Raw genomic sequence first — 11,668 nt, forward strand, 5'->3', positions numbered from 1 at the left:
TATCTCAAAAACGACGATTTTCAGCCATTTGTGGGTGCTTTTTCGGTGAATATTAAAACATGGCGGCAAATTAAGTTTGTCTCTACGCACTTTGTTGGCAAAAGAGGCCTGAACACCTCCCCAGAACGAAAAGCTAGAAATCGCACTGCTTATACCCTATAAATTTAAGAACAAATTAAGAACAATCCAGTCTCAGGTTTTCGGAAAAATTAAGAACAATCAGCCTGAACTCAAATTTACTGGTTCTTATAAAAAAAAGAGTGTACTTGATAAGTAAAGAGAAAGTCTACCCATTCGCAAGTTATTCGTTTCAAAGTACAGAAAGACCTCTCGCTGCTGTAGTTTGTCATCATTAGAGACAGTATTTTTTAAAACATGTTTATCATATTTCAAGAGTCTCTTTTCTTAAGTAGAAATCACATTCGCCCTCTACCTTCGCACTTTTGATTTGCCATTGATTTCACTTGTTTGAGTTCAGTCAGTTTATTTCACAAATTATAGAAATCACCCCCAAAAATAAGAACCTACAGTGAATACCAGCCTGAGAAAGGTTCTTGTTTAGAGGGTACATTATAAATTCTTCTATAAGGTCTTCAAAACGGCTTTTACTGTAGTACAAATGAAGACGATTGAAGTTTGGCGACCCTCTTTTTTTGTTTCCTGGTAGGAAGAGGAAGTCAATCGATCTAACCTGGTTTATGTAATAATCGAAAGTTCGAAGATTATGCCATAGTATGAGTATGACTTCGTTCTTTGGATTTGATTTTCTGTCTTGGGGGTTGCCACCCGCAAACCCCAATTCAGGGCCGTAAATCTGTCATGTGAATTGGGGGGGGGGGGGGGGGGGGTCAGCAGAGCGAATGAATATAAAGTATGCAGTGGGCATGGCACCACAAGGGTATGTCTTATGTGTTATGGAAACAGTTAAGGGGAGATGACTTGGAAAGCAAAAGTCAAAGTTTTGGATTTTTATAAGACTTTCTGCTCTATAGAAGGTATTTACAGGTATTTACAGAGTGTTGATAATTGGATGGATAACATTTTTCAGAGACGGCCCCAAGAAATTGAACCTTGGGAGCTAAGAATCAAGTTTACTGTTGTAGAAGTTACGTTTTTCTAGCATCCCAGCAAAATTTAAGAGGAATTTTGCATCTACAACTGAGTTAGATCGCTAGAAAAACGTAAAAATCCGGCTGATTTTTGTCAATGGGGAAAAGCTATTTTTGATACACTGACCCTCGATTTTATTGAAAAGCTCAATTTCGCAAGTTTTTCAGAGGGCATATTTTTACTGGAAAACTCTAGGTTTTGAGTCGAAACGTGCAAATTCCTCTAGAATATCGAGTTGCCTTTCCAATAAATCTCGATTGAAGATCCTGTGGTGATTTTGCGAAAAGTTATTTTTGATACTTCGATACGCAGTTTTCGATTAATGTCGGAAAATTGTCAAATTTTACTAAGTCTTTACTAATACATCTTACGAAATTTTCAGTTTCCAAATGCTAAATTCCTCTTAAACAATCTTTAAATATGTTGTTAAAACAAAATAAACTTAATATCTCTTTTAAACTAAAAGTTATTGATGATACTTTGTACAGCGGTTTCCGTGCGAATCGTCGGAGCGAATCGTCAGAATCGTCAGGCCTATATAATTCAGTTTGTTCTTTATGTTGCCCGCGTCATCGTCGCTAAACTGCAGACTAGCTGTATGAATGCCTTGCCTTACGGATTTATCAAAAAGTTAGCCTGCATGCAGAATTAAATTAACCAGGCTAACAAAAAAGACTTTGGGAAAGTCTAATATATGTTTATTGTAAAACAATAAATTTACCTTGCTTGGCCACGGAATAGAATAAGACCATTTCTATTCTGTGTTTTGGCAACCTAACCGGGAATTCCCCCATTTCTACCTATACGGAAAACGGGAAACCCCTAAAAGTTGGTTATTCCCAGTGAAATAAGATAATATGCTTCGAGAAAGCAACGTTGGGGTTCAGTTTATAGAAGAGAATACACATCTTTTTCGCAGTTTTTGTTATGGCAGCAATGGTGGCAGGGAGTCCTGCTGGCTTAGGCCCACGTTTGCCGAAGAGCCCAAACATGTCTGGGAAATTCTTATGCACGCTATGCCGTACGGTTATGTTGCGAGTTTTTCAGTTGGGATGTGGGCACCTTGTTTGTAATGGCTGCAAGAACAGGTAAACTCAAGTGAAAAATCCGTATTTTTAAGACCTTAAAAGCTTTCAATCCAAGTCTGTTATCACATTACTTCTAATTTTCACAAGCAGAATAATTCAAAAAGGTTAAGGTACGTATGTTCAGTTATAATCTCTCAAATGTTAATCAAGATTTATGACAAATAACTGGAGACAAATAAACTGGATATCGTAGATAAAATTTATATGAACCCACATGCAGATGATTTTCAAGGTGTACACACTTGAAACTTTCTTACTTTCGATGGTATCAAATTATTGAACTCTCTCCCCATAGAATTAGAAAAGATGCATAACAAACATCATTTTGTTAAGCAGATGAAACATTTTCTCCTGGACAATTTTTAGAACTGTAATATTATTTGCCCTTAAGTTTTTTTCATGTGTCCATCAGCCTAAAATTTTAAATAATTTGATATATTCACATTGTAAGTAGCTATAGCTAATTTTATGCTAAAAAATATTTTGAGTTTGAGTTTGATATAAAAATAAACAACTGGAAATAAATAGGCTATAACTTATAAGGAATGCTACACAGTTAGTAACTCAAACGATAATTAATTTCCAGCCTTGAGGCAAAGAACTTGGTATGTTGCCCTGATGATTCCAACTGCCAAGCACAAGCAGCATCACATCCAGCAAAGGTTTGTTAAAACTTGGTCAGACCTTTTTGGTTGATTTGTTTTTGTAAACTGCTTTTTATTTGCCAACTTTGCTCTTTGAATAGGCTAAAGTGATGCTTTAGACAACATGATGGAACATGGCAATTTTAGAAAATACTGGGTCCAATGTTATCTTGGAGTTCATTTGTTTTTTACTTTCCAATCTCATATTGATTAATGATCTTGTTTGTTGAGATGTATATTATATAAACCAATTTTGTTTTTATTTACAATATTCTTTTTAAAACTGTATTATTAATATTGATTATTAAATTACGCAGATATTTGAAGATAAGTTCCAAACACGTGCAATACAAAGTTGTTTGATTCAGTGTGATTACAAGAAATTGGGTTGTACTTGGCAAGGAGAACTTATTAAATATTTGGTATGTTTTTCAGTCTTTGGTGCAATTGTATTAGCACGAAAAGGCTTAAACATGAAAAGTGCACATTATCAACAATATCTAGATCTGACATATTACATATATGGTTTTTTGTTTACTCTTTATTTCAATGACTTTCAGAAGGTGATGTTTCCATAACGAAACATGTTAACAAAGCTGCAGCAACCGTAAATCTACTATTGAAAACAAATACTGTATGTTAGGCTTCAAAGGAGCTACAATACAGCCAATACATGATGTTAACGCCTGTTTAAAGATATTTTCAAGTTAAATTTGAATTTGCTAAGTTTGTCAAGCACCTGCTTTTTTGCTCATTACAAGGCCTGAGATTGAAGGTACAACAAGTACTGAGCTTTAAGAATTTCTGATAACAGTGCTGACTCTTGCCCATGCTACCGTTTTGCCACTGCATTCAGGCATTTTGTTCCTTTTAGGAGTTAATCTAGAATTTGTAGTTTTGGAAAGGTTGATAGGGGTGGCAAAGTTCCAGAATTAAACATTTAATGTATTTTTAGGCTAGGCCCCAAGATTTAGATATTATATAGTTAAAGAAAATTCTTTGTGAGCACCATATACAAGTTTTCTTCAAATTATCAAGATTCCTTGTAGATCTGTCTGTCTTTTATTGTCATTTGTATTTATATGGTATTTAACTGTTCATAAATTCTAAATTTGTAGGACCATTACCAAGAATGCTCTTATAATACAGAAAGGTTTATCAAAGATGAGGCCTCTTCATCAATGCATCATAAGAAGCCACATTCATTAGATAAGGTACATTTAAGGTTTGGTTGAATATTTATATCGTTTTGCTTGTATTGGCCTCTTGTTTTTTCAAATAGCACAACTTGAAAGTTTAGTTAAGTCTTGGGATGGCATGCAATCTTTTAATTGGAGACCTTTGTCACTGTTTGAAAATGTTGCACAACTTATACTACCATAACTGGCCACTTCACTTTTATGTGAGATATATTTTGGATAATTTTAGCCAATTCTTTTGTTAGAATTTTAAATATGTTTGTATATTTTGGCAGTTTTAGCTAACAGTACATTGAAGTATTAAGAATATTCCAACTTGCAAAGTATTAACCTCAAATTTTTTTCTTTTATCAGCTGCCTAATGACATGGTGAAAATTACTGGAAACAGCACAATTGTCAATTGTGATAATTGCTCCTGGAAAGGACTGACAAATCAAGAGGTAGTCAGCTGTTAGCTTTACATGTTCTTTTAATGATGTCATCAGTTTAAATTAGCTATTTCTATTCCTAATGGATCCTGGCTGGATCAAAATCTCATGTGAACAGAGATGTGCGCAGTTTATGCTTTGAATACTGAATTGCTAGAAGCTGCCTGGCCTTTTTAGATTTTTTTACTAAAAACATAGCAATCTAGAAGCACTTAATTGTGTTGTTTATTTTCATGATAAATGTGTTACCGTAAAGGAAAGTTGTTGTCAATTTTTCAAAGAAGCTGTGTTATTGGAGCTCCTAATTTTTTCTATGCAAGACAAGTACCTATAGGGTCAATGGAAATAGTTTATACTAAAATTATTGATTGGTGATATGTTTATAAGATTTACATTTGCAACAAAATCAATAAGAATTATGTATGATCAGATAAAAAAACATGTCACAATTTCTATGCTTTTTTGTTTTTTGGAAAACATTTTGGAATACTAAATAATGATTACTTACAGCTCAAAACTCATCTCAAGTTTGAATGCAAAGAAGCACTTGTGAGTTGTCCTTTCATTGAAGTTGGCTGTCCTCATAACCAGGTATGCAGCAATTCTTTACTAGTTTTGTTTCAGTTACCAATAATGTTATTTTGTATATTATAAGTAACAGCAAAAGAATTACTCAAGTCAAACAGTCAATTGTATCTTTTTTCCAGTTGGCATATTTTCTAATAGTGATCATCATTTAACCATTTACCTTTTTGCTGCTTTACAAATCACATATTTGAAAGAATCTGACAAGTAAATGTTTAGCCCAATTATAGTCAAGCTTGTGTATATAAACTTTTTTGAACATTTAGAATTATATATTATTTGTTTCACAGAAGCAAAACCGAGAAGAGCTTGAAGATCATCTAAAAATTGGCCAAGAGCTTCATTTAGACTTGCTTTTGAAAGACTATGTGACACTTAGAGTTATGGCAAATGAATTCGGAAAACTTTTTGAAATCAAGAAAAGATGGGTAAGTCTTGAAGAAAATTATGACAGGATATTAAGTGAAATCATTTCAATGAACAGTAAAACAGATGCAAGGTTCTATGACCTTGAAGAAAAAGTTGCCAGAATTATAGACAAGGAGGCTAAAGAGAAGCAATCTATGTGTTCCAGTAGGAGCCTTGATCTACTAGAATCAAGGCTAAATGATATGGAGGCAGTTTTAAGATGCTTTCAAGAAGACAGGCTTGAAGGGAGTCAACCAGGTAATTTCAAGGGGCATTTCGAAAGAATTGTATTGAAATGTAACAGGCAAGAGGAATTGCATTTGAAACTAGAAAAGCAGCTTGACTTCTTGAATGCCAGAATGGACAGCTTAGAACATCAAGTTAATGGTGGTGATATAACATCCTTTGATGGGGTTTTACTATGGAAAATAACAGATTTTACAAAGAAAAGACATGATGCAATTACAAAGAAAGCAACTTATATACTTAGCCCTGTCTTTTACAGTGGTCAAAGAGGATACAAAATGTGCATGCGAGCTTACCTCAATGGTGATGGTGTAGGTAAAGGCACCTATATGAGTGTCTTTTTTACTATCATGAAAGGCCCATACGATGCTGTGTTGCCATGGCCTTTTAAGCAAGCTGTTCGCATCACAGTTCTTGACCAGAATGGTGGAATGAACGTTGAAGAATCATTCCGACCAGATCCTAACAGCGTGTCATTTCAAAGGCCGACAAGAAACGTAAATATTGCCTCTGGATGCCCAAAATTTCTTCTTTTAGCATCTTTAGAGAGCCAAAGATTCGTTCAGGATGATTGTATGTTCTTGAAAGTGACAGTTGATGGGTTTTCACTTTGATATCGACATCAAGAGTGTAAATTGGAGGAGCCCAGGTGGGATGCCCAGGTGGGACGCCCAGGTGGGATGACCAGGTGGGACGTCCAGGTAGGACGCCCAGGTGGGATGACCAGGTGGGATGACCAGGTGGGACGTCCAGCCCCAGCCCCAGCCCCAGCCCCAGCCCCAGCCCCAGCCCCAGCCCCAGCCCCAGCCCCAGCCCCATTTAGTTTCTCAAGCTGTACCTGACAATACTTGAGTATTTTGTTAAAGGGATGCGGCAAAATTAAGAGCAGTAATTGAACAGGAAGGGAGAAAGTATAATTTTCCTTTGGCCAACTCCTTTTGGTATGGGATTGTTTTTTATGTTTGAGTGTATAAAAGCTAAGATTGTACAATTAAAACACTTATCTAATAACATTTAGCAAGTTTGTCTAAAAAGTATAATTGAACTAGCGTTTTATGCTATAACGTAGCTGTGTATCCAAGCTTTTTGACTAGGTAGGTCACGAAATGTTTTGTGTATTAGTGAAAAAATTGCCCAAACTATGCAGAAATTTTCTTTGAGAAATGTTTTAAATGTCTTTACACGAAATGTAACCAGTGCATTATGTCATCAGTGTGTATGAAACCCCTCCCCCCTTTTATGAAGGAAGTTTTGTCTTTTCCTAGAACTGTGTATGCCAAAAATTTGTTTGAAAAGTAGGAAATTTAACCAAAGTCGTTACGTGAAAAGTAGGAAAGTGGTAAGCTTAAAAACAAATGTACTTAAAAGCAGCTTCAGCAAGCCAGAATCTGAGAGATCTTTGCAAATCCATTTTCACCATCCCAAAAATCAGGTTTTTTCGGGTTATTTTTCAGCTCTTCATTTTATACTGGGTCCTTCAATTATACTGTTTTTCTTGTTACGTACAATCGTTGGTATTTGCATTATTTACCAATGAAAAGTGCAACTCTACCTAAAACCACCAAGTGTCGTTCCTGTTGATAAAGCTGCGTTGCATTTGTTTTACTGAAGCTGCTTTTTGATTAAATTTTCAGCTTATTCATGCCAATAATCTTTTGAAACGCTTTTTTTTATTAGCACTTTTAAATGTCAAATTAACAAAATATGGAGTATAAATGAATAAAATTTCGATTAAAAGCATTGAGTATGGAAATTTGATAGGCAGAATATTTCGCACATAGTTACCGTACAGGGTAAACTTGTAACTTGTTTCAAGTTGTTTAAGTTGGACTTCGCATAATGTTTTTTCTATTTTTCTTGGTATTGTACTTCGTGCAGGGTAGAGCTGTTGATTAGTTGATAATTTTTCACAGCAAAGCAAACAGGAAGGTTGTAAGAGCTGTTTTTTCATTTGTTCCTTTGCTCTTTAAATACGCCTCGTTTCACTTGTGTTGAAACTTCGAGAAAATGCTGTTGAACATAAAAAAAGTGCTGCTCCAGTTACTTGGTAGCTTAGCATTTGATTTTTAAAATGGCTCGGACAGCTAGCAAGTGTGGTCTGGTATGTCAATGATTTTTGAAGTCAATCTCGCCATTTCCAATCTTGAAAATGGCTTTGAAAAAAGCAAGCATTTCACAACATACTACTGAAAGCTTTTTCGTCCGACGTCAGAATAAGGGTCCGAAAGAACACGATGAAAAGTATATTCCCAGCTGTGGATAGAAATAAGCCAATCAGACAAATAGACGCAAGCATATGACCGGCATGGTTGTCCAATCAGTGCTGCGTGCCTGAAGAAAAATTACCACTGGAGTCCAAGAGAGAAAACGAACTCCTTCTGTCTATGCAATGGCGGCTTTTTCGTTGGTATGTAGATCGATTCCATTTGTGTTGAAAACAAAACAAGCTCATGCAAGATCCCCGGTGGTGCTGGCGCTCAGAATTGTCTGTAACGTGTTCTGTTGCAGGGGATCTTTTAACCTACAAACTTTTGGGGAAATTCTCAACCAGGCCCTTAAATTTCCCCACTAGTTGACCTATGATCCCCCATTAGCAAGTGCCCTTTTGTTGAAAATTATTTTAAAAACCAGTTTGACGTGTCTCCAATAAGTGCTTGTTATGTCATATCATAGTCGTTCATGCATGTGTCAAATTGTGTTTTACATCTTCCTTTCATCGTAAATGTAAATCTTCGACTCCGTTTGATTTTCTTGCACTACACCAAAGCGAGGTAATGAAATTCGCGGGAAAATTGTGCAAGCACGAGACGAATTTTTCGCGCGAAGCGAATTTTTCGCCACGAATTTTTCTCCTGCGAATTCGCTGCGAATTCGAAGTTTAATTTCCACTGGCAGAATTTTATTTGCGAATTCGCCGCGAATAATGCCAAAGAAAATGGCGTCTGTTCGAAGATTGTTGTTATTGAAAAAAGCGAGCAAAAAAGCAAATAAATGGGTACTTGGTTCGGAAAATTTATTCAGAACGTCTGCAGAAGGGGGAGTTTCATCTTTTGGTAAGTGACTTACGCTTACATTTTCAGGAATAATTACTTTCGAATGTCGCCAACTACATATGAGGACCTTTTATCGTTTATTGCACCAAAGACGCCTGTTGATAGAAACGTCCCATTCCATTGTTTATGTTATAGGTGCGGGATTTTCCCAGCATTGTTTAGGCCTAGTCATAGGTTACTCATTCTTCGCCCATGTTGTTGTTTGAACCATTGCGTAGTTTTCTGTCGTTTTGCATACTTTTGATTTAGATATGTTTACATTGCGTAGCACCATTCGGCCTAGCCCTTCCTTTGGGTTCGTGTCAGATGTCTTCAATTGCTGTTCTGATTGGTTTATTTTACATGGCGAAAAAATTCGCAGCGAAAAAGTAGGAATGGTTTCTACTTTTTCGCAGCGAATTATTCGCTGCGAATTCGCTGCGAATTTTCTAATCTCCACTTCTGCGCATATTTTTCGCGCATTCGCGGCGAAAAATTCGCTTCGCACGAAAAAATTCGTCTCGTGTAAATCAGGACTGATGTGCGAGGCCTTGAATCATACTCGTCCCTTTGCTTCTGTTTTACTGTCAGTTGTGTCATGTTAAAATGCCCTTTTGTGTCAATTCCCCATCAGTTAAATTTGAATAAGAATATATCTATTTTGTTTTTCTTATTGTTTGACTCAGAATTGGCTGAAGGGGTTAAATTCATTTGCGAAATCAACAATTTTCGAGCTATCAGACTAACTTTTCACAGAATATCAACAGAAGATGAAATGAGGATTTAGGTAACGGAAATCCCAATTCTAAACCGTGAACGGAATTTAAGGAGAACGGATAGAAAATGGCCTCAAGCACCACGGAGCGTTGAAAAAAGTGGTGGATCTAAACAGTGGTGGAAATTATGGGGGTTTGGGCGGGCTCAGCCCCCCTCCCCCCCCCAATCAGCGATGTCGTCGGAAAATTCGGGCTTTTGTCGGATAATTGACAACCTTTTAACGGGTCGAAATTACTCCAAGAAATTGTTCTGAAAAGGAATTTTAAGCTAATCTTAGGGGCGTAATTACCAAATTTCTACTCGCTTCGCTCGCAGCTGATCTACATTTTCCCTTTTTACCCCAGGAGCCTCTATAACCTTTCTGTGCCCTTTTTGCAAAATTTGAACATAGCATAGCTGATAAAATATTAGCTAGTACTAAATAATCAATCAAATAATATATGACCAAAATAAAAGAAACTGCTTGTGAATTATATATTTAATTTCAATTCCGTGAAGATTAGCCGAAATTTCCATCGGATTCTTTCGAATTAAAGTTATTTTCAAACGTATTTCCCACTGACGAAAACAAGATAAAATGCATGAAATGAGCGTACGACTTATCAAAAGTGTAATCGGTCGACCTCTTGTATCATCAATTGTCTTAGATGAGATATCAATCTTGTTATAAAAAATCATTAATGGATTTTTCTTTTTGCTACTTAATTATGATGTGGTCAGGAAAAATTTCTAAAGAGTCCCGTCAAAAATCAATTATTTTTATCAAATGAGCAGTTTCTTTAAAATGAGACATGATCCAAGATGTTATCTTGTCGGAAAATTGTAGGCCTGGGCCCTCCCAAATGAAAGCCTGAATTTCCGCTACTGGGTCTAAAAAGAACAGCTATAGTCGGGGACAATATTTATTTCATCTTTACGTTCTCTTTTTATAGCCTTAGTTTTATATAATATTGTGAATTAGGTTAAGTTAGTAAATTTCTTTTGTTATTAGTATTAGTGCTTATCTTAATATTTTAAACAGGTCAGGTTGAAAGAACATATATATGTATGAACCTTTAACCTGTATAAATATTATAAAATGAATGAATGAATGAATTAATGTGCATTGGGTCACATGAAATGCCGATAATGATTGAGCACTCGACGATAATTTCATGACATTTAAAGCGGAATTGCGTCAAAACGTACAATCGTAATTAATCGAAAACTTGAAATTAAGATTCCTTGCATGTTCGAATAAATGATTTCTGATTTATTTCATTGCATATGCTACCCTACCCTGGGTGCGAAAGTCTTCATTATTTAGTCGGATGCTTTATCCATGGACTCATGAGGCTCTGTACCCTGTACCCAGGGTAGAGGCTCTGGTACCGAGGGTAATGATATCCGACAAGGACTGCAGAAGAACAGGAAAGGAGATGCAAGTTTTTTGGGCCGGGAAAATCAAGTTTTTAGGGGCACACCATTTTGATGCTGATTGTTTCTTGTTGTCTTCACTTATAATATATTGGAAATGAGCAGGGCCGTCGCGAGGCAAGCCTTATTGGGGGAGGGGGGTGTGGACTACAAATTTACCTGATTAAAAAATTTTTGCCTGAAAATCTTAAGTTGCTGCAATGTATTTTGTCAATCTAACTATGTATATGATTCGCAACTTTCATTTTGATTTGATAATAACGGAATTTTCCTAGTAGTTTTGTCAAATCTCTATATCGGAACGGGCAAAGGATATAGTTACTACCCGAGGCGGCACCATGGTTGCCGCCGAAGGAGGAGGAAATTTTCGAATTTTGATGCTTCCAGTTTCCTGGAAAATGCACTATTTTAAGCAAATTTCACTAAAGCAATCCTCCTACTCCTATTGAAAATAATTTTTTTTGCAAACAAATTGAACAGCAGATAAAAACAACTGGTACAATTTCGCCGTGGTCTTGAGAATTACCATGTTGTCAGTTACTTCTGAAGCTAGGTAACAAGCAGCACTGGTTGTCAATTTAGATCCCTCTTTCCATCTTAGCATGCCTTTTGAATGTTAAAAAAATCTGGAGCTCATAGTGAATTGCAGTTAACGCTTCTACCGAAAAACTTTAGGGGATATCTGGATTTTTCGGTTTAGTGCCAAGAAGAAATTTTTAAATATTCAAATCATT

General features: G+C 36.1%; 1 protein-coding gene across 3 annotated transcripts; it reads left to right on the forward strand.

The window, feature by feature from the left end:
- The first annotated feature begins 1,671 nt into the window (after positions 1 to 1,671).
- Positions 1,672 to 7,645, forward strand: LOC135693529 (TNF receptor-associated factor 2). Of its 3 annotated transcripts, none has more exons than XR_016144342.1 (8): positions 1,672 to 2,198; positions 2,785 to 2,860; positions 3,160 to 3,264; positions 3,961 to 4,056; positions 4,396 to 4,482; positions 4,981 to 5,061; positions 5,346 to 6,410; positions 6,475 to 7,645. XR_016144342.1 is itself a non-coding variant. In XM_065212050.2 (7 exons), exons 1-7 carry the CDS (start codon positions 2,038 to 2,040, stop codon positions 6,321 to 6,323), a joined length of 1,584 nt encoding a protein of 527 aa, XP_065068122.2. In that variant the 5' UTR covers positions 1,672 to 2,037; the 3' UTR covers positions 6,324 to 7,645. The 3 variants fall into 3 exon arrangements, 1 of the variants encoding a protein (XP_065068122.2); XR_016144341.1 differs by having other exon boundaries at positions 6,481 to 7,645; XM_065212050.2 differs by having other exon boundaries at positions 5,346 to 7,645.
- Positions 7,646 to 11,668: the final 4,023 nt, after the last annotated feature.

The sequence above is a fragment of the Rhopilema esculentum genome, chromosome 11, assembly GCF_057945365.1.
Source record: "Rhopilema esculentum isolate cy_ngs chromosome 11, ASM5794536v1, whole genome shotgun sequence".
NCBI lineage: Eukaryota > Metazoa > Cnidaria > Scyphozoa > Rhizostomeae > Rhizostomatidae > Rhopilema > Rhopilema esculentum.

Bases quoted from the DNA above. Each gene is read 5' to 3' on its own strand.
- LOC135693529 (XM_065212050.2), top strand. From the start codon at position 2,038: ATGGCAGCAATGGTGGCAGGGAGTCCTGCTGGCTTAGGCCCACGTTTG. The intron at 2,199-2,784 runs GTAAACTCAAGT...ATTAATTTCCAG, and splicing joins TGTAATGGCTGCAAGAACAG to CCTTGAGGCAAAGAACTTGG. The intron at 2,861-3,159 runs GTTTGTTAAAAC...TAAATTACGCAG, and splicing joins CAGCATCACATCCAGCAAAG to ATATTTGAAGATAAGTTCCA.